This window comes from Ostrinia nubilalis, chromosome 11 (assembly GCF_963855985.1).
Source record: "Ostrinia nubilalis chromosome 11, ilOstNubi1.1, whole genome shotgun sequence".
NCBI classification, from domain to species: domain Eukaryota; kingdom Metazoa; phylum Arthropoda; class Insecta; order Lepidoptera; family Crambidae; genus Ostrinia; species Ostrinia nubilalis.
The window spans coordinates 14,059,439-14,082,990 of record NC_087098.1 but is presented as its reverse complement, the minus strand read 5'-3'; the positions used below and the strand labels follow the sequence as shown (position 1 = coordinate 14,082,990).

Genomic DNA, 23,552 nt, shown 5'->3' with positions numbered 1-23,552 from the left:
TGCCAATTAAAATGTTATAGCTTACTTGCATGATTGGCAGCCGTAAAACGAATTTCATTTAGTGTTTGATAACGTAATAAACTGCAACATGCGTGTTATAAAAAACATTTTGACTGCATTATTGTACCAGGTATTTTTTATTGCTTAAATATTTTAACTTTTATCCATTTTTAGTTGCATTACTTACATTTTGCGATAATGTACCTAATTTGTACGTAAAATTTCAGGCTCTACTCGTATTATCATCCGACGATACAATGGACGAAGATGATGGTTAGTTAGTTTAAATCTGGCTATAAGTCTAATTGTATAATGATAATAAAGTTAGATAGTAGTAATGACTACTATCTACTACTCACATGTTACTTAAAGGTCGCTCAACGAGAGTTGAGGCCATCAACGGTTCAACGGGCAAAAAAAGTCTCTGTATGTCTGCGCTGGCGCGTCTGGCGTAGTCAGACTCACAGAGCACGTATCGGACCAACGAGTGCTGTCTGTTTCGCTTCCACCAGACATTAATCAAGAACGAGGCAGCAGTGTGTTGTTTGTGTTCTGTATTCAAATATTACTTACCTACATCAGTGTAAATATTATGTGTTCACCTCAACTTTCGTTCCGAGACCTATATTATAACCATATAAGATTAATTTGAATGCTAATAATCATTTTAATATTTATAGAAATTACAACCACTGAGCAAACAGAAGAAGAGGTAAGTTAGGCACAATTTTATGATTATAATAATTCTAAATATTGTGTTATAATATTTCGTAAATGATTACTATTTATAGTGGCATATGGACTTCATGCCGGTAAGTTATAATTTTTTAAAACCAATTTATTATTAATATTCTTAATTTGAATCTTTTAGTTTCAGCTTCAAAGGCAAATTTTTATGCGAGTTTTGCTTGGTTTCATTAAAGATATAAAACTTAAGCTGGACATTTGCGGTTAGATAAACTGATAACTTGAACTGAAACATCCAAGAAACTGACAGTGTAGATACTGGTACACCGTAAAATACAACATAAGCTAAATTAACTTAGGTATATTAAATTTATGAAGGTTTAACATCTTATATTCAGTTTTTGGATGTACGTCAATTCAGACTGATCATTAAAACTGTCTAGCCTTAGGTAAACCATACTGACAACAAAAATTTTAAATAAAATATTATTTGCAGACCGGATACCTTCCAGACAGTGTATATAGGGAGCTGGCATGGTATGGAATATTACAAATACAGCCACTTCATCATAGCTCGAAGCACAAAGTAGCTGCTCAGTTGATATGGCAGCATACTCTTGGACGACCTCATGTGATTATGGAAAATCCACCGCAGGTAAATCAAGGAAAAATCAATGGCTAGACCGCTAGAACCATTTTGTATTTATTAACAGTTTTAAGATACTACATAGCTTCAGTTTCTATCCATGTTTTGTGGTAGGTATCAACAACGTGGATTTCATTGTAACTAGAAGATTCGATCGGATTGTATATAGGAAATCCCGTAATCCCGATCCAATCCAATTAAAATAAAAAATTTGTAATAATTTTAGCCTTTTATTTTAATTTCAAACTAGGATCACACATTAATTGGGTTACAGTTACAAGTAACAACACATTTTGACAAGAAACATTAAATCGTTTTGAAAATCTGCATTACCTGAGCCCCCATTACGGTAACTTTTAACGTTTCCAATCCAGACGCGCTTCTATTCTGCGATACGATTGGTCAAAACAGCTGACGTACGCTGTTGAACGACCAATCGTATCGCAGAATCGAGAAGCGTGTCTGGATTGGAGACGTTAAAAATTACCGTAATCGGGGCTCTGTAATAACACTACCTTGTTTCTACCAATGGCGCAGTTACACTATGCAGAGCCCCGATTACGGTAATATTTAACGTCTACAATCCAGACACGCTTCTTCGATTCTGCGATACGATTGGTCAAAACAGCTGACGTTGACTGACAGCTGACTGTTTTGACCAATCGCATCGCAGAATCGAAGAAGCGTGTCTGGATTGTAGACGTTAAATATTACCGTAATCGGGGCTCAGGAAATTGACCAAGACATATTATGAAACGTAAACGTGTAAATACACACTTCAGTTAGTTTCGCCGTGCGTCGCCCATACTTCGGTGTGCGTGCCTGCGCTTTGTCTCGGTCAATTTCCCGCATAGTGTAACTGCGCCATAAAACAATGAAAACCATAAATATTAAATCAAATAAAGAATAAGTTTCATTTCACGCAATAATTTAATTTTTTTGTTTACAATCTCTTAAGTCTCGGGATTAGTCAAATACAATCCCAAAATTCGGGATAATAGACTAATCCATCACAAATGTCTTCGGGATTCCAGGATCTAATTCTCTAGACGTAACATACGCACGCGCGTCCTTCGATGAAAAAAATATTCTTAAAGCCATAAAAATGTGTTATTTTATGTTTTATTTAATTTTAAATTTACAGTCCTTGCAATCGGAAGGAAAAGTAAGCCGGCAAATTTTAGCTGAGGAAGCAGCAAAGTGGTCAAGAGAACAACGAGCTGCCCAAGAAGTTCTTATGGAAAATATAAAGAGTGGCGGGAATGGCTTGACAGTAAGGACCGTAATCAGTGCCACTACCAAAACTATTTACATAATACAAAATGGTATACTTCTAATCTGTCCTTTTAAGCGCTTCAATTAAATTTTTTGGCTTTTGTGTGTTTGATAGTAGGTCTATATATTATACCCACGTAGGTAAGTACTACCTACTTTATAACATTAAGTTGGTACTACCTAAGTAGGTACTACCTACTTTATAACATTAGGTTTATAACATTAATTTATAGGAAATTACTACAAGTGCCCAGAAGGTTCTGAGCCTGACCTTGAGGCATATAGAGTTCAAGCAAACATGCATGAAAGAAAATGCACGTATGGGAAGCAGTCGATCCCTGTCGTTGTTGATCCATGCATAGAAGCTGAAATGGCACCCATAGAATATTCATTTCATGAAGGTTGGATGTTTTGTCTTGGGAACGGTGAAAGAGAAAATAACTACTTTCAAAATGGAACTTTAGATTGTGGTAACAAAACTAAGGTAAGAACTATGATTATCTTAATAAACCTATGAACGAAGACTTTACTTAATTCAAATTTGCTAGTACATGATACTCACTTAATCCGTATTCTAATCACAGAATCTATTCTACTAAAGAGCTTTTACTCATAGCTACAGTAACAGCTTATCGTTACAGGTGGGAGTACACAAGTTTTTGGATATGTGTGCTATAGATAATAACATTGTTATAACTTTTGATTACTTTGGTGACGAGCCTCGTAAGGATATGATGCATAATGCTACACTTTGTACTTCGTGGGATCCCTGCCGATTGTCTTATTTGTATCGTCTTGAGGTAAATTATAAAGAATGTATAATGTTACGATATTAATCTATGCTATGCCAGAACAGGCATAGATTAATTCAATCATCTCCAACATCATTACCGGGAGCCTGCAGTAGCCCGGAAGGCTGTAGGCTATTGCTAAAAATAACAATCGTTTACAATGACGCAATCAAGAGGCAAATGCGCCAAAAGGTCTGTTATCAAAGCTAGAAAATGACATGTCTACTGCTGCAACTTATTGTATTCTATTAGTAGGGGTTCTATTAATATTTTATTTTTTTATTCCTGATCGCACTTCTGAAATGTTTTGTTACTTTAAGCCTCCTCCTGCTGAAATGACACCTTCATTCCCAACATCAACACCAAATCCATGTGAAACAACTGTTTGCCCGGAGTGTCTAGAAGGTCATACTGATGATCCAGGAGTTCCCATTGAGAGTATGGATTTTATTTTTTTATGTATTTTATTACATCTGCTTACAATTTGCACTGCCCTATGATTAATAAATAAGATATCACGCTTTTCATTAAATTTAAATACTTTAATTTAAACATTAAAATTAATGAAATAATTATATTTTTATTTTATTTTCAGTTTTCTCTGATTAATATGGAAAAATGATTTATGAATTTATAAGATAAAACATTGTTTTTTTTCATTAATTATTAATACTGTTGTAATATATTTATTATACGACTGAATAAATGTTTTTAAAATTTAATGAATTCATTTATTTATAAAATAACTAGCTGACCCGGCGAACTTTGTTCCGCCTTAATGGCAATAAATAAGCAGACTTTTTTTTTATTTCGAACGGGATAAAAAGTATCCTATGTCCTTCTCCCGGCTCTAAACTACCTCCCTGACAATTTTCAGCTAAATCGGTTCAGCCGTTCTTGAGTTATAAGTGGAGTAACTAACACGACTTTCTTTTATATATGTCGGCGCCGGACACAGATGCTGCAAACTATTATTGATGATTAATAGTACCAATCTTAATATTATGTTATCTGTAGAAATCTGTAGAGCAGAAGGTTTGTGATTCCTAAACGTAACACCCAACTGATGTGCAGAAAAAGATAACTGTCAATGAGTTGTGTCATGTCAAGTGTGAGCAGGCGGCTGCGAGGTTATCTTTGAGAGCGTGTTGAGTTTGGTGGAACGTTAAATTGTAGGAAAAGTGATTGTCAACCGTCCAAGATATTATCTCCTTGCCCGTTAACCCACGCCTATGGAGATTCCACCCCTAGAGTTCCTTCTGATAGAGATCCAGTGCCTTTATCAGAAGTGGGATCTGAAACCTATGATAGTAACGTGATTTCAAAGTGTTCCAGGTGACCAATGTTTCGTGTTATTTGTCACGAATGCTATCACAAAACGCCCACGATTCTATGGTTATAATTGAATATGATGAAGAGAGAATGTCAAGGAAACCACGCTGACAAAGGTGTGAGATGCAGAAAAGTATTTAAGTACGAGAAATGATGGACGCAAATTATGAAGATACTCCCTCCGTAACTTGGCTTGTGGTCACGTAAGTGGTGAACAATTTGACTAACGATGGCCCCAGAGCAGGTACGATTCATTATTGCTATCGAATATTCTAACAGCAACAATATTAACACATTTCCTTTTGAGCAAAATAATGCATGGAAGTGAATGATGCAACAAATGTTATAAGTATTGTCAGTCTTTACTGATAATGCCAGGAATGTGTGTGAAAGCTATGGTATGTGCTCACTTTAATTTCAATGCCAAATAAGTTATTTTAGTAAAGCAAATTAAATTGAAAGGTGTTCATTTGTTCATGTTTGCATTCTGCGAAGAATAACCTGTTGAGATTTAAAATCAATAAAGAATAGATAGAATATGGTCAGATAAATTAAATAAGTTTGGTGATCATGCCCGAGTAACCTCTTGGCATTATTTTGGAGAAAAATTAATAATTAGTTTGATCCAAGTAAATTGAAGTTAAGATCTGTGTTGTGTAAATCAGTTTTAGTATCATGATGTTTCTTTCATGACATTGAGTACTACAAGATGAGATAACATCGAATATTGTGCTTAATTATTGAGTAATTGAAATTAAGTAAAGCAGCCAGTTATGCAGTTGAGAATGTGGTATATTTTTGGTATTCTTATAATGATTGATACTTCAATTAATTATTATTGTTAAACATAATTATTGTGTACTCATAGTTACTGTAAGACACATTATATTACACCATAATGCTATATTTGAGTAACAATAATGTTAATAAGATAAGTTATTAAGTTTCTCCAACTTATCAATTAATTTCTACTGCCAGCAGTCATTTAGATTGTATTACTAACATTGAAAATAAGTGTGGGTGACCAAAATTTATCCAATTATGATATTACATAAAAGATTTAGAACGTGGTACATTAAAGGTTTTCTTGTGTACCAGCCATTATTGTTAATAATTCTCACATGGTGAAATTATTTTAATCTTGAGGTTATTTATTAGCTGTTTAATAAAAAGGTTACTGGTTGTAGCATGTTGTGTGTGCATATTTTTAGATTTGACTTGAGTTTTAGATGTGGTGACTTATCTGTCAGCGGGTTGGCCCTGTGGTGAGCAAATCAGTCAAGCACAATACCAGAGTAAAGCTGAACACTGAGCAAGGGTACTCCACATAAGTGATTTGGAGTTGGACAGAAGGTAATGCAATACAACGGGCATCAGCTGTGATATTTGGTGAGTGAAAATGCAATACAAAAGGAATCAGCTGTGATATTTGGTGAGTTGAATTATGTTTTATTGCAAGGGTTGAGCTGAGACTAGCAGTGCCACTGCGGCTTGGTTGTTTAACTGTGCTTATTCTTGTCATTGGCATGAAATTGCATACAATTAACTTGAGTGTGAACAGATTTTAATAATTCATTGGCTACAATCTACTGCTAGACTTTAGAACTTCCCAACTGCCGCTAGCAGCCTTAAGCAAAAAGTTATTTAAAGTACTTGGGTATTTCTTGTGAATGCTTTGAGGATGGTAACTTCATTGAAGTATTTGCAATTGTGCTGTTATCTAAGATAATAACAAGAAGTTTATTTTGATAAAGTTGCATTTGTGTGTGGAGCAACTTGGTGTTCACCCAAACACAATGTTAAGCATCAATATGTTTCACTTGCATTGTTTTGTTGTCAGTGATGATATAAGTAGTTGTGTTATTCATCTTAATATTTTGATAATGTGGTTATGGGAATGGTTTGAAAATAATAATAATAATGTATATGATGTACTTGTTGATCATACACCAGTGGACATTGTCAGGAAGCTGGGCGGACATTGTCATTCTGCGTGAGATCTCCTGATATCTGTGTGAGGAGAACATGTGGCATGACATGACAAGCTATGTGGAATGGCCTAATCTGTGTGGGTTTAAAGTGAAAATGTTCAAAGAACCCTAACTAATCCCATAAATCATTTAGGATGATGACATTAGATGTACTGTATGATGGTGTATAGATGTACTGTATGATGATTTCTTGTGCCAGCAGAGCCGAAAGTAGTCAGCGTGCAAAGGTGCGTGGAGTGCAGCGCGCCTAGCGGCGCCAGCTGCCGGTGCCCGCGCGTGGGCGGCGGTGGCGGCTCAAGCGCGGCGGGCCGCAGCAGCGCGGTCAGCGCGCGCGCTTCGGGCAGCGGCAGCGCGGTCAGCGCGCACTTCGGGCAGCAGCGCGCACATCGCGGGCGCTTCGGGCAGCAGCGCGCACAGCGCGGCCAGCGCCAGCAGCGGCAACGGCTCGCGCTCGGCGCGCAGCAGGTCGCGCGCCAGCGAGTGCGCGGGCAGGCGGTGCAGCCGGGCGAGCCGGCGCGTCACGAGCGGCGCCAGCGCGGCGAGCGCTGCGTGGTGCGCGGCGCGGTCGGCGCAGCAGGAGTCCAGCAGGTGCCGCGCGTGCAGCAAGAACGCGCGGGCGGAGCCGGTGCGCGCGTGGTGGAGCAGCAGGGCGCGCGTGTGGTGCGCGAATGGTGGTGGAGATGGCAGAGTGGACCTAGCAAGATGCACAGCGGATCCCAATACGAGGCGTCAAGTGTGCCTTGGGTAGAGAAGACCTTCGAGGGCGAAGGAATTGGGCACTATTCAAAGGAGATAAATCTTTCAGCATGCACACCTACGCTACGCAACTGATCAAGTTTTACATGGAGGATGCTGACTCAGACATTGAGAGTTGGTGCAGGTTGACGGAAATTATTGTGATTGACGTAAACTGGAAGGGCCTTTGAGTGAGTTGAGGGGGGCCGGGCCAAAGTCGCCCGGGCCACCCTGTTGCCGTGGTTGAAGGGGCTGTTTACGCCCGGGCCACGCTGGTGTAATGTTGGTTTCCTGATCGCACGGCTGCATGCCTGGATCAGCAGTAATAGTGGTAGTTGGGTTTGAGGTAAATGGTTGAAGGAGCCTTGGCTTATGCCTTGCGCGTCGGGCCATGTTACCTAAACCCTGGTTTCCTGGTCGCATGGCTGCATGCCTGGATCAGCAGTAGTAGTGGTGCGGTTTGAGGTAAATGGTTGAAGGAGCCTTGGCTTAAGCCTTGCGCGTCGGGCCATGTTACCTAAACCCTGGTTTCCTGGTCGAAGGGGCCTCACGCCCGGGCCAGCTGTAATGTTTTGGTTTCCTGGTCGGGCTTCGCGCCCGGGCCAGCTGTAATGGTTTGGTTTCCTGATCGAGGGTCATCACGCCCTGATCAGCTGTATTTATTGTGATTCTACGATATGATATTCGCACGCTCTGTAGTCAGGAATGGACGAGCTGTGATAATGAGAAATTGAATGTTTACAGATGGACAAACCCTGGACTAAGCGCACGAGGCCGTGCGATAGTCAGGCTGGCCGTGTCGGCGCCGGACACAGATGCTGCAAACTATTATTGATGATTAATAGTACCAATCTTAATATTATGTTATCTGTAGAAATCTGTAGAGCAGAAGGTTTGTGATTCCTAAACGTAACACCCAACTGATGTGCAGAAAAAGATAACTGTCAATGAGTTGTGTCATGTCAAGTGTGAGCAGGCGGCTGCGAGGTTATCTTTGAGAGCGTGTTGAGTTTGGTGGAACGTTAAATTGTAGGAAAAGTGATTGTCAACCGTCCAAGATATTATCTCCTTGCCCGTTAACCCACGCCTATGGAGATTCCACCCCTAGAGTTCCTTCTGATAGAGATCCAGTGCCTTTATATATATAGATGATTAATGATTTTTTTGTACCTTTTAATTAATTTATTGTGACAGTGTATCCTAAACCTTAATTTAAAAAACAAATTGTCACTGTCAGTTTTGACAAGACGAGGCAAGGGCGATGTCAAAAAAAGCACATACAAAAAACAACTTTGTTTAAATACAATAAGGTCGATTCTTAACAATTAGTATTTCCGTACATGTGGTTGGGAAATTTTGCGATCGTCGTGAATCATTCGCGCATTGAAGTTGAATTTGTTTTAAATATTTATAAATATGGTTGTTAATTTCAACATCACAGATATTTTAGCAAGTACTGCTAAATCTAGTTCTATAACATTACCAAGTTACAAAGAGAACCAAATAAAAATAAGTTTTGAGTCAGCTGATGTAAGTTTTCAATTTTCATTCTAATAAATCACAATTAAATAAAATATTACATAGTTAAATAATAAAGTATTCTATACGTTTCCTTCAGGAAATAATTACCGAATATAATGGAAAAGAACCAGCTCTTCCTTTTGCTGTTAGTGAAGTATTTGAAGCAGACATACAAGATTGCAGGCGCCTTACAGCTGTAGATGATGGTTGCAAAGCTGCTTATGAAATCACCTTTGATATAACGGTATGTAAGAATTAATTTAACCAGGATTATCAGAAAAAATTAAATAAGAATTAATAAAATTTTAATTATTTCTAGGGTAGCAAATTTGCGTTCAGGCCTGGTGATACAATAGGCATTATAGCGCACAATGAAAGCCGTGAAGTGGAGGCCATTATAGACCAATTGGACCTAACGTCGCTAGCAGATGTGCAGTACACTTTGTGTAACAGCTCAAAAGGAGGAAAGATACCAGTACATATACCAGCAAAGTCTACCATAAGACATGTCTTGACACACTGCTGTGACATCAGAAGTGTCTTGAAAAAGGTAATATGTATTTTAATTAATACCATTTATGTATCATCGAGTTGTCTTCACAAGTTCTGCTTAATTTGGATATACAAAAATAGGAAATTAAAGTAATAGTTACAAAAATTTTTAGTGTTGTTTTTGGATATGGGTAACAGCATAGCATCCCAAAGCTCCTGCATATTGATGTGATAGCTTTGTCCTGATTGATTTTTCCTTGTTCCAGCTGTTTCTTTTGGCATTATCAAGACATACAAAAGACAAAAATGAGAGGAAGATACTAGAATACTTGTGTAGTAAAGAAGGAGCCACTGCATACACAACACACATTCTAAACAAGCATTTTTGCATTCTTGATCTGTTTGCTACCTTTAAATCTTGCCAACCTCCTGTTGAAATCTTATTAGCAAATCTCCCTAGGTTGTTGCCTAGGCCATACTCAATTGTAAATAGTGGTTTGAACCCTAATATTCTAAAAATGTGCTTCTCAGTAACTGAATTAGCACACAATAGAGTAGGACTTGTAACAAGATGGTTGGAAAGAATAATAAATAGCAAAAATAATATAGAAGACAAGTTAAAATCATTGACTATTGATGATTGTAACATGAATACTAAAATACCTATTTATCTCAGAAAAAATATGTCTGGGTTTTCACCACCAGAGAATTTGGAGATCCCCTTGATATTAATAGGCCCTGGTACAGGAGTAGCACCATATCTTGGGTTCCTTGAAGAAAGGCAAGATTTAAAAGAAAAACAGTCAGGAGTAAAATTGGGAGAAGTCTGGATGTTTTTTGGGTGTAGAAACCCTAAATTAGACTTTATTTATGAAAATGAGTTAAATGGATTTTTAGAAAATAGAATAATTAATGAACTGATCACATCATTTTCAAGAATAGAAAATGGATGCAGCAATAAATACATACAGGTAGGAGCATATTGGAATCAAGTTCAATACTATACTTACCTATTATTCTGTGCCTATATATACTTGTAAACTAAATAGCCATTCTTGTTGATGGCATAAATTAGATTTGCTTAGAATGTCCAGTGTACAAAATTTTGTTTTCAGTACGAATTTGATCTTTATTATAACAACAACAAATGCCATACTGAAGCAGTCGAAAATCAAGTTCATTAATAAATAATGTTTCTTTTATTATTCCAGGATGGTATTATGCAAAATGGCGAACAAGTAGTAAAATTAATAAGCGAGGGTGCTACCATTTTTGTCTGCGGCGACATGAAGAATATGGCGGTTCAAGTTAGGGAGGCGTTCGTCAAATGCATAGTTAAATATCAGAAAAAAACCGAACAGGACGCGGAAAAACTTATTGCAAATATGCAAACAGGAAAAAGATATTTAGTGGATGCATGGAGTTGAATAAAGTCAATGTTTAATGTCAATTTGTTTTAATTATGTAACAGATGCGCTTGCCGGTACGTGGCCTCCACTCCAGAACCTTGCTGCCCCAAGCCCCATCGGCTATCAGTTTTGCGTGCTATGTGCTTTCTCATCGTCTGGCTATATCAGCGACCTTAGTTCATTTACGGATCTCATTTCTGATACGATCTCGTAAAGAAACATCGACATAGCCCTCTCCATAAGTACGCTAGTCGCTGTGCAACTTCTTTATAAGGTTTATGAGATCTCACGTTTCATACGACTTTATTAGTCATCATTGGTAACTAACACACACTGATTGTAGACTTTCGTCTATGACTTTCTCAAGGTGGGCTAGACGACCTCTTGTAAGGTAGCAGGATGGCGCTGAATGCTGGCTGCTACCAAGCGGTCAATCTGGAAATCATTGGGGAAGGCCTATGTTCAGCTGTGGACGTCCTGTGGCTGAAATAATGCTCAGATTGTGCGTTTGTAAAGCGCAAGGAAATGCCGGTTTATTCCAGGTGTCCCTAAAAGTTTATTATGTAATTAAATTTGTATGAGTAGTTTTTTGTTTCCGTTGAATCCGCCTCACCGGCCGGAGTATTTAAGAGCGTTTACGTCACACAAAATATAACAGAAGACAAACTCCATACTAAATGCGCTCGAGCCACGCACACATAGACACCGCTCCTAGCAAGACTGTCTTGGACGAATGCGAGCGCGACGTGGCGCGACAGACGTTCGCCACACGTTCGCTGTGGTTCGCTTGAGTCACGCGCCGGTCAACCGCCTGTGATATTATTTTGTTTTGCGAAATTGACGAAAATGAGTGAACAGAAAAAGTCGTATTATAATTGTTCGGTATTTGGTTGCTTAAACTCATCATTATATTTTATACCGAATTTTCATTTTTTAAATTACCAGTTGATTCGGGGAGGTATAGCCTGACCAGGAACATAAAAACCCTCGCCATGTTGCGGAAAACTAATGGTACTAATTTCTTTTAATGGCAACAGTAACTGAAAACTTCATTGACATGTCACTTTGCATGTCAGTCTATTGCTGTCAAAGTGTAAACAAACTTTATTTTAAATGTGCGCAATTGATTTTGTGAATTAAATTGCTAAAATCTTTTTATAGTCGTGAAAGAAAAGTGGTTCACAATGTGTTAAAGTATTTGTCGAAGAGAAATACTAAGGGTTCGGACAATATTTTCATTGAATAATGTTTCCGACAAAGGTTGTCAAATTGACTGTCATGTTTATCGTATAGTACAGTCCACTATGAAAATTAGCTGTGGTTTGTTTCAACTACCTATTTTAAAATTTTCTGTCACTTTCTAAGTGTTGAATTTTATGGAATTGGGAAAGAAGTACCGATTTTGAAGCGTTCATGACCAAACATTGCAGTTGAATATTCAAGTTCTGAATTTGATTATTAATGAATAATAAAATAAATCCTACTAGCTCGATTGATGGTTTCATTTAATTTATTTAAACCAGGTTACCTATAATAATATTTTTTGGTTAATTTATGAAAATATCAAATTAGCCCGTAATCCTGAATCCTGATACATAAAGTTAGCCTATTAATTTAACACAGGTACAACTGTACTCAGTGTTGCACTATCAAATGCGATTGACGCGCCTCTATGCCAGGGTTTTTATGTTCCTGGGCAGGCTATAAGTAAGTTATTTATTTGAATTTCAATTGAAATTGAAAGCCAACTCAATTATTAGGAATATCGAATTGTTTTAGAGAGGTTTTAGGAATTATTGGATAACTAGCTTTTGCCCGCGGCTTCACCCGCGTGAAATTTAGTTTGTCACAGATCGTCATAAATTATAGCTTATATGTTATTCAGGGTTATAAACAATAATACTGTAAAGTTACATCAAAATCCGTTCAGTAGTTTTTGCGTGAAAGGGCAACAAACATCCAGACATCCAAACTTTCGCATTTATAATATTAGTTGGATAATAGTGTCAACCACTCAACTAAATACTACTTCCTTCTCGTGTATTTGTTTGCAAACTATTACTATAATAACGTACTAAATATAAATAAGTATACGTGGATATCTGTTATTGTCTTTCTTGCATAGTATTAAGAGTAACATTTTTCTATCATAACGAAATAAACACAACACATGACAAGACAACCCTGGCGCGACGGCCGAGCGTGCGAGCGAGAGAGGTATGCAAAGCGAGGTACATACATGAGTTTATCTTCTGTTATATTTTGTGCCACTGATGTCAAGTTTAGGTAATTTCGATGCTATTTTTATTCACACTAAAATAATTGTGACTGTGTGCGTGTTCTCACGCTCTATAGTCAAACCAAAATACTTTGATCCACCATCGTAAAAGTGTGCCAGGCTGTCAAGTGACAGCTCAAGGAAACTATAAAATCTTCCAACACCGACTCCATAATTATAAATCATGGTATACATTAGTCCTAATAAATAATAAAAACGTAAATTATTTATCAAATAGTAAATTATCAAAGGTTTTTTACTATTTTGAGAATATTTTATACAGCCTATGTTCAGCAGAAAAAAAATTGTATTTTAATGGTGAGAGATTTTTTCAAATCGGTTCTATTCAAAACAAACTTTTCCTGTTAACTTCTTTTTTTATCCGGAAAATGCATAACATTTCATACCCACCAGCTGCGGGGGCAACTAGTGGGTTATGTGGGGCTCTTCCTACCAGAAGGTGGGTAGCCCCTACACCCACTAAAAACCTGACTGTTTCTGCCATGATCCATATGAGTGATATGAGGGAACGCGGGACATCGCCATTGGCTGTTGCCTGTAGCATTCGTCCTTAGCCGCCACCAGACACCTCCATGTCTAGCGACCGAGGCCTGTTAGGAAGGGACAGTTGGAGACCATAAGCTGTCCTCTTGCGCCCAGGGTGTCGGCGGCCGATAACCGGAGTGTCGGCTGAGGCCTCTCGCTCCCCCTTTCCACTGCTTCTTTCTGTGAAAGAACACTTTCACAGAAAGTAAGCACACTATACCATAAGATTATTTGTCTCATAAGAATATATTTTATACTAATGTAGATATTGTTTCCGAATGCGAGTGGGTTCATTACGTACCTGTACGCTTCATGCGTTCTCTAGCAAAAGCTGAAAATGAGTGTTCTGCCCTTTTGAGGGTAGTGTTTATACTGAGCTCTTTGCTTTTTGCATCGCTGCGGCACACATCACTCTGACGCAGGGAACTATTTGAAACGCTAGTCATCTTTATCTTCTGTTGTTTTGTCACTTTTGTTATGTTGCAACTGTTGAAATTATTACTAACCTGTGTAACAAAATACCAGTGGTGTCACCTAGTGTGTTTCTTGACTAACTAACTTTATTTCGATATTGAATTGAATTTCAATAGCAACTATACATAATGTGTGTGTTAAAAGCATTAAAAAAAGTGTGTGTTACAACAAATAAACAATTTATCTATCTATCTCACGCCTCTTCCCGATTGGTAGGGAGAGGTCATTTCCAACCGCCGCTCGTTCGCTTAGGCTGGGCACTGTTGGAGCGTGTCAGTCTGCTGCGGTGACTCACGTGCCAAGACTGCAGTGTTAACTGACAACCATCTACAGGCTCTCGGCCTATACGGTGGAGGAATGGCTCGAAGCACCCATGGTCCGGTAGAACCTGGGTCGCCCTATGTATGAGGCGATCATGCCGTCGCACCCACTCCTCTAATACAGGCAGAACTGCCTCTATGGTGTGACGTAAAATTTGGCTGACGGCCAGGCGTACCCTTCAGCACTCTAGGGCCTAGATCCTCAAGCCTCTACCTTTTGGTTTTCACCTCTAGTGGTGCACGTACATTTCCCCTTGGGACCTATGGTCACCTTGCAACTGGCGTCTATTCTCGGTTGTCGACACTAGCTTTTTCGCCACTGAGGATAAATGGCATAAATAATATCGATTGTCACCAGTGGCGACACATACTTTCCCAGTTATAGCTACAGGCTTTCTCACAACTTATGACGAATTAGAAAAATACATCCCAATTATGCCTAGTGGGGACGTCCACAAATATTGACGCAAATGTCATCGTGCATGACATACGTAAAGTAAAAGTCAAGTAAGACCAGCACCCCGATTACGGTAACTTTTAACGTCTACAATCCAGACGCGTTTCTGATTCTGCAATACGATTGGTCAAAACAGCTGACGTACGCTGTTGAACGACCAATCGTATCGCAGAATCGAGAAGCGTGTCTGGATTGTTGACGTTATAAGTTACCGTAATCGGGGCTCTGATGAATACTTCGTACGCGTGGAGCTCGTTTTACTCCTTAGTTCGTAAAATCTGTTGTTTGATATCATGTTGATAGATGGCGTTTCACGGCTTCCTCCGCGTGAATATTTACGAACGTCAAAAACAGTAGTTTGTCCAGCGCTGTAGATTTTAACCAATGACGATAGATTGCGCTTTTTAGACACGTCTTATTAATTTATTGAAATTTATTTGCCACATATCGTCATAAATTATAGCCTATATGTTAATCTGGGTTATAAACAATAATACTGTAAAGTTTCAACAAAATCCGTTCATTAGTTTTTGAGTGAAAGAGTAACAAACATCCAGACATCCAAATTTTCGCATTTATAATATTAGTAGGATATGTTAATATGGGTTATAAACAATAATACTGTAAAGTTTCAACAAAACCCGTTCAGTAGTTTTTGAGTGAAAGAGTAACAAACATCCAGACATCCAAACTTTCGCATTTATAATATTAGTAGGAAGGATAGTAGGATTGTTAATACGTCGCCACTAATGACAATTTTTTTTTCCCATTTATCCTCAGTAGGGACATAGTCAGTGTCCACAACCGGGAATAGACGGACTGCGGATACTATGCGGTATCCACGAATTACCTCAGCTGTGCCTCAGTGATATCATGCGTTGCGCTTTTTTCAACAGTAGGATGCTCCACGACTACACAGCACTGTGCCATACTCGAGCCCCATATAGGACCAAGCAAAAGTATAGTCAGCGACTCAGTGCGGCCGGGCCTCCGAGATTAGGCATCAACCGGCTTAGTGCGCCGGCGGTAGCCAAAAGCTTAGGGGTGAGACGATTCAAGTGGCCGTCAAATGACCACTGTCCAACTAACTACAATCCGAGGTACCTACCGCAAAGATTTTCCGACTGTAATATGTTGTGTATGTTCCTCCTGGTACAACTGGGTGGGACCCTGCTGGCAGAGCATTCCTATTAACTATTCTGTAACCACCTATTTATGGCAAATAAATTATTAGTATTATTCCTCTTTATAATATTAGTATACATACATAACTTGCTGTTCCAAATTTTCGTCATTCGTTTTCGTTTCATCGCTAAAAATAACTTAATTTTATTTTTCATTACGTCTGGAATAGATTTTGTTGTAAAAATAGACTGTAATGAAAAATAACAATAAAATATTTTAATTACCACGTGATCGCAAAATCTACCACCAAGATTTTGCGGATACACTATAAAAGTCCAGCTACCTATCAAAGATCAACGTACGCGTGACACATGTCAGCAGAGCACCGAGCGACGTGACCTCACTCTGGAACGCCTCGAGGCGGACTGAAAACCAGTGTTGCCAGTCGGGTCTTGTCAGAAATAACCAGAAATATAAAAAAAAGTAACCTTCATACGGGGGGGGGGGGGGGGGGGGGGTGCGGAGCGATTGTGTAAGGTTGTTCATGTATGGAAAATGAATACAATTGATCATCAATCGTTTACCTAAATTCAAAATTTTGACCATTCCATGACTGAAAAGTGACCGGTCGTATAAAAACGTTTCATGGATTTGCGTTTTATTATCGAAAAACATTCACTAAAACTCATTTTTTTAAACAAATAATAAATCAAATTCATGTTTAAATGCAGTTTCACATGATTTTTAAATTGTCACTATTAATATTTTTTACTGAATAACCTGTAAAAGTTAATTCTACAATTTCTGAAAAATCACCTAAAAGTAACCTTTTCATTAGTGTAACCTAAAAGTAACCAATGCAGTTCAAAAGTAACCTAAAAGGTTACAAAAGAAACCTTCTGGCAACACTGCTGAAAACGTAGTGAATTATATCCTCTTTGGCGGACTGAATTTGAACGATTCGTGCGCGGCGTTTTATAGTACTTTTCAAATACTCATAGAAAAAAAATTACAATGAATTATTTTAAATTTCAAAGTAAATATTTTAGATAAGATATTCTTCTATTGTATTAAGCTATTTTTGAGTTGAATAAAGGAAGAATATTGGTGAAAAAATCACTTTGATTTTTGGGTATTTCACGTTCTTTTAATTTGTGATTTCATATTGTAAAATGCTTAAATCTAAAAATTTTCTCAGATAACTATTTGCCCAAGGATCTATGCTATAGGATATAAATGTTTGTTAAATCGTTTTCACAGTATTTTTATAAAAATTTCAGCTTGTAAACTGACGCTAAAGTGGAAATTTACAAAACCTGTGTGGACTTATCTTGATAGAATTCTTAAATACTAAACTAATCGCAATATTTTCTCAATTAACTATTTAGACGACGAAATTGCCTAACTATTTATGCCTATAACATATTTGTAATATTACTGGTTAATGATTGTAACGAGTTGAAAAAGTACTGTTTTTGCGCCAAACGGCGTAAACGCTCTTAAATGCACGTAAAATAAAAACACATCGATAAAGTTTACAAAAATAATTTAATAGGCAAATCTCTAGTAATAAAATGTTCAAAAAGTGTCATCATTGGTGTATATAGGCTTATTATCATAGGAAAATCTAGCTTAGACATACACATCTATGCAATCTTCGTTGTGTCGTTTACAGATAATTGCCTATGCAATCAAATTAATTATTAATAACTAATTAATGCTTTACAAAGCAGGCACTCGCGGTGGAGAAATAGTTTATAAATGCCCAATAATTGTAACAAATATCAAATTGATAAGAAAATTGCAGAACGTAATTTATACACCTTGACGTAGGTATGTAAACATAAAAATTAAATATAAAATACAAAGTGATACTGCATTAATACTAATTATAATTAATTTATCTTAGATCATACTTTAACATTGTACTCGACTCTAATTAGTTTTACATTCATGGCCTATTTACTGATGTTTCAAATGGGTAACTTATATAAAAATATGATGAATATTATCTTTCAAATATAAAAATAAAAGACTGAAAAAAATACAGCAGTTCATGTAAATTATTGAATATTATTTGAACACCATTGACTTATTCTAACATTATACAAAATAATACACAATAGAATGTGTTCATTAAAACTTAAATGTGAATCAAAACCATCAAAATTAAAATCTACTAGGAGAGCATACTAAAATAGTCTTTATGCGGTGTTAATAAGGATGGATTCAACTGGCAACACATGTTTATTTCTAAATCCTTGCCTTGGATTGATGTTCATGAGTATAATTGAAGGTAATTGGCATAATCATCACTCACTGCCATAAGTTTAAATGACCTCAAATCTGCACTAAACTTAGCATATTTGTTTAGCAGTTAATTCTCTATTTGTAACATCGTATATGCAGAAATTCGGACTTTCGCTTGTGTGAAAAGAGCTAAGAGCAAAAAGTTAAGATAATACTTTCGTCCTTTTCACATTAAAATTGTAATACATACTTCTGCTCGCCTTACACATTTTCAATACATAGTCATCATGATTAACAGTCACATTATTGCTTCATAATACAAATCTAATACAATAGTCAAAATGCAGTCTTTATTTTTTGCCTAATGTGCCTAAGCCCACAAAAAGTGATGGAAAACTGAAGGGAATGTCGAAACATAAATATGAAGTGTAGAAATGGATCAATACCCAATGCCACTATAGTTATAAAGACTAGGTAAACAATATTTTATTTACATTTTTGGTAAAAACTTGGTCTTTGTCAACAAAACCCAAAAATAAATATGTAGTAGTTAACACTTGTTAGATAACACTACAATCTCATTGTAGTTTTTTCTGAACATTACTGAATATAATAAATGCATAATCATATTTTATCCAATGAGTACATAACAAAAATTCCTTTTTAATTTATTTTGTAATTTGGACAGAATATTTTAAGTAAACTTAACTAAACACTACAATTTACTCTATATTAAAAAGTTATCATAACTTAAATGAAAGATTCAAGTTATGAACATTTACTTATTTATGGCATTTACACTAGGAGCGCGAATTTAAAACGACAGTTCCAAGTCATAATTTCTCCTATAGTGTGATGTTAAAATATCTCCTATATCAGTAGCAGATAGCATATCTTTGTGAGCACTGATAAAGCCGTACGCGCATTGCGTACTGTCGAATAAATATCCTGCGATTTATGCTAGATACGAAACATTACAATAAGCTTATCTTATGAAGCATCTTAATTAAATTAGAACCTTATAGTTTGTATCTGAAATACCATTTCCTTGACAACGCATCTGCACAAAACGAATAGGATTAATTCACCCACAGCAATAATCAACCTGTACACCAACCTAAACCAACGTCTACATCTTGGCACCTCCTTAAATTCATAAATTACATACAAAATTGCAAACTGCTACAAAAGTGTAATACGGATATAAAAATGGGAATGGAAGAGTTTCAGTCAAGATTTTTGTGAAGAATCTTCTGGGCAGCCTTTATCAACGGCGTGAGAGTTCTGAGCTCCATTGCGCACTCTAAGAAGGGGTGTGCCAGCAGCTCATCTGCGGTCGCTCTCAAGTCCACGTCCACTTGTAGGCACTTGTCCAAAAAGTCCTGGAATTGTGGAGACAATTTCTCCCAGCATGGTATCTTAGGCCGTCCCACGGCCGCTATCAAATATAGCGCCCTTAGCGGCGTCTCTTTCATATACGGAGGCTCCCCTTCGATCATTTCGATAGCCATTATACCTAGAGACCACACATCAACTTTTTTTCCATACTGCTTTCTCGTAACCACTTCTGGTGCCATCCAGTAAGGAGTGCCGACCATTGTCTGTCGCTTTTCATCACCAACAATATTGGCACAGAATCCAAAATCGGTGACCTTCACAGTTCCATCCATTCCGAGTAAAACATTGTCAGATTTGATGTCTCTGTGTATAGTCCCCTTGGAGTGCAGGAAGGCTATCGCTTGCAGTGTCTCGCGGCATACAGCTGCTATCTGGCCCTCTTTCATGACTACTTCGGTCACAACATCGGTGAGAGAGCCACCATCGAGTAACTCCATCGCTACCCACAAGTGGTCATAACTTAAGAATGCATCCAAAAAATTGACCAGGTTTTTGTGATTGAAACCTTTGAGCACATTAATTTCATTGAGGATGAGATCTTTCTTAGACTGTTTAGTCAAATCGATGTCCTTGATTGCAACCCTGGAGTTGTCCTTGTTGTCTATGGCAATGAAAACCACACCTGAAGAGAACAAAAGAGAACATAGTTAATTGCGAATTTAAACATGAATTATGCATTTTATTGGAATTTAGCTGTGTCATTCAATGGTTAATTGGAGAAAGTTGAGTATCAAATACAACTTACATCTTAGTGAAAACCAAAGATTGAATTGTTAATTAATTATAAAAAGGTCATAAACTTTGATATATCAGACGATGAAATTTAAAATAATATGGTAAAGTTTAATCAGACTATTAAAAAGTAGTTACAAATATTATTGAGGAAAACTGTATACTTCAACGTTCCTTGCTTAATAATCTGTTTTTTCTATTGACGAAATGAAACTTACTAAACAAAAATAGTAATTGATCTAATGTCCTATGCATTTATGGTAACTGAGTAATTTGAATTGGTCAACATAGGTCAATCAAAATCAAATCAATTTTACTAGTACTACTAAGTTAAGTAAGTTTTATGCACATTAAAATTTATGTAACTTCAGATGTGTCATAAATATGATTATTGTGATTATTTGCATCATTGCATGCTTGGGATTAAGTTAATTAGCTTTTTTTGGAAAATCATGCTTTACAGTGTACCTACATAATATTATTTGACTACCATTTGCACTATCTGCGTCCACCATTATCATTCATAGAACAAATTGTCAGCAACGTAAAAATTGATTAGATTATGTATAGTAAAAATAGAAAAGAAAGGATATATTACTTTGATAAGACATGGTAAACTACATGGTGATCTGTTGTTTGAAATAAATTGGACTATTTCCTTGGTATTGAACTATTTGTTTAATTTTTAAAAAATGGCATCAATAAATAAATTGTCACTATTTGATAGTAAGAAATTGTAAACACTGACCTGAAGCTCCAGCACCAACTTGCTTCACCCTTTCAAACCTGACGTAGGGGTCGTCCTTATTACATATTCTCTTTAATTCTTCATATATTTCCTCATCTGTCAATGTCGCGTTTATCAATTCTTTCTTCCTCAATATAGGGCTTTCATCACCATCTTCGCCAATAAGCGTTAAATCTTGTACTACTGCAGATAAGTCCATTGTGGGGTCCTTTTTCTTTAGACTATGTTTTGTAGGCGCAGCTGGCATTGTCTGTCTCTGTGTAAACGCTTCCACAAACCCAGCATCTTCCTCACTGCTCTGTCCGATTGACAAATCAGAATCTTGGCTTTGGTGAGCATTTTTGTGGTCCAATAATTTCTCTATTTCCAAATCTTCCCTGTTGATTTCCTCTTGGGTGACTATGGGTTTGAAGGGCTCATCTTGTGCTTTCTCTTTCTTGATGATGTACATGTGCAATTTGACGGCCTGGATGGCCGCGTCCAGGTTCTCATTTTGTTCGGCTGGTGTGATCTGAGCGTTCAGAAGTCGCTGCCAAGAAGCTGGTAGACCTTCGAGCATACCAGTCTCCGTGTTTTTGCTCACGTGTATGTGTTGCTTGACGTTTGTCGGCATACCAATCTCAGTAGCCCGTTCATCTCTGTTACTCTGTTTCTTGGAAAACAGTTTCCCAAAAACTCCACGACCCGAGCGCCCACTCATTGTGATGGATTGCTTTATAACCTTACTGAATCACTAAGCCATGTCACTATTACGTTCTGATTGATTATCACTACATTTCACGGAGGCACGTATTATTAAAATATAATTTGGACTTAATAAAATAGGAGTGGCTACACAAGTTTCTAATCGCGGACGGACAGTCAAGGGACGGGAGCCTTTTTTATCATCTGTCAAAAAGCAATTTGGTCAAATTGGAAATAATTGCACACGTTCCGTTCGAAGCAGCTTTAAATATTAGCTGACAAAATATTAAACCTAAGAATAATGAATTGATAACTATAAACCAAAATATAAAAACATAACAACAAAGAAATTAAATTTTTGATTAATTATTTCAATCAAAGGAGTGTAAACATTATCATTTTCAATAATTATAGTATTGATAAAGTGACAAACGGAACGTAATTTTTTCTCAACAGTTGGTACAATTGTTTTACTGATAATTTAGGTATTTTAGGGTGAATCATCCGATCTAAGTAAGGCTAATGTATGAGAATGAAGATCTATTTTAAAAAATAGGTATTTTAACCGTATGTTGTGATTAAAGGTTCAATATTTTCAGACTTTAAATAATTTTAGTTTCAATAATGCACTTACGCTTATTTAATCATCTCATCACCACCATACACATAGAACCTTATAAAAATATCCAGTTAATCTGGGTCCTTCCATTTCCCAAGAATTTTTACCCAGCGCAGCAGTGCACTAGGTATTTAGTGTAGTCACAGCAGTACCTACTACCAGTAAGTACTATCAGATTAATTATTACCATTATTACTATGGTGTAGTGTGAAACTACGCAAAAGAACGAGGAACTGAAAGCGCCCACACCTTAGTACCTACCCTTTTCTATGTTAGTACCCAGCATAGCTGGGCATTAACTCGTTAATCCGTTAATCGTTAATTAACGAAGTTAACCTTTCTATTAACGAATTAACTTTTAAGTTAACTTTAAAAAATGTTAACGGACTCGTTAACTTCCGTTAAATTATCCTAAGTCCGTTAATCGTTAATCCAGTACCTACTATTTACCAAAAACATACAGCAGACACGCTGAAAAACGCGTTCTGACAAGTACGTTCGGGCTTCCAGAACTTCCAGAACCCAAAACAACAGTTTTTGTAACCAGATTACCAACGCAACGATATAAAAAATGCATTTTTTTTTACAACTGAATTTAAGACCAGTTTTCCTCAACCGATTGAGCTGAGTATACTTATGTAAGTACGATGACAATCCAATGTTATGGTACCATTAAGCTGATCTGATGATGGAGTCAGGAGGTGGCCATAGAAACTCGTAAATAAAACGGCGGCATCGCATCGAATTTGGGTTCGTTGGATTTGTCATTTTGAGCACTTTAGTACTAGATGATGTCCACTTGTCCAGGGTCCTGATGATGGAGTCAAGAGGTGGCCATAAGAATTCCTAAACGAAACGGTGGAAACTTATCGAGTTTGGGTTTGTTGGATTTGTCTTTTCGAGCACTTTGGTGCTAAATTGTATTGTAATTGTACCAAGGGCAAGGCTCTGAGATTGAGATACAACTAAAGTGTATAATAAAATTATAATAAAAGCTTTTATTCTGAAATGCAGTTGTACTAAAACGAAAAAAAAAATGTAC

The 23,552-nt window shown here is 37.1% G+C and overlaps 3 protein-coding genes across 3 annotated transcripts; 2 read left to right on the top strand and 1 right to left on the bottom strand.

The window, feature by feature from the left end:
- Nucleotides 1-40: 40 nt before the first annotated feature.
- LOC135075912 (uncharacterized) lies at nucleotides 41-4,087 on the top strand. The gene is made up of 10 exons (XM_063970367.1): nucleotides 41-130; nucleotides 228-273; nucleotides 681-712; nucleotides 792-812; nucleotides 1,184-1,342; nucleotides 2,478-2,658; nucleotides 2,842-3,092; nucleotides 3,250-3,408; nucleotides 3,720-3,837; nucleotides 3,995-4,087. The coding sequence occupies exons 1-10, from the start codon at nucleotides 89-91 to the stop codon at nucleotides 4,006-4,008; spliced, it is 1,023 nt and encodes a 340-aa protein (XP_063826437.1). The 5' UTR covers nucleotides 41-88; the 3' UTR covers nucleotides 4,009-4,087.
- A 4,706-nt stretch (nucleotides 4,088-8,793) lies between these two features.
- LOC135075911 (methionine synthase reductase) lies at nucleotides 8,794-10,920 on the top strand. The gene is made up of 5 exons (XM_063970365.1): nucleotides 8,794-8,987; nucleotides 9,076-9,222; nucleotides 9,298-9,528; nucleotides 9,737-10,441; nucleotides 10,682-10,920. The coding sequence occupies exons 1-5, from the start codon at nucleotides 8,874-8,876 to the stop codon at nucleotides 10,895-10,897; spliced, it is 1,413 nt and encodes a 470-aa protein (XP_063826435.1). The 5' UTR covers nucleotides 8,794-8,873; the 3' UTR covers nucleotides 10,898-10,920.
- A 6,688-nt stretch (nucleotides 10,921-17,608) lies between these two features.
- Nucleotides 17,609-22,108, bottom strand: LOC135076343 (serine/threonine-protein kinase PAK 3). Its single transcript, XM_063970835.1, has 2 exons — nucleotides 21,208-22,108; nucleotides 17,609-20,349 (listed from the first exon to the last, which is right to left on the bottom strand). The coding sequence occupies exons 1-2, from the start codon at nucleotides 21,905-21,907 to the stop codon at nucleotides 19,556-19,558; spliced, it is 1,494 nt and encodes a 497-aa protein (XP_063826905.1). The 5' UTR covers nucleotides 21,908-22,108; the 3' UTR covers nucleotides 17,609-19,555.
- Between the last annotated feature and the right edge of the window lie 1,444 nt (nucleotides 22,109-23,552).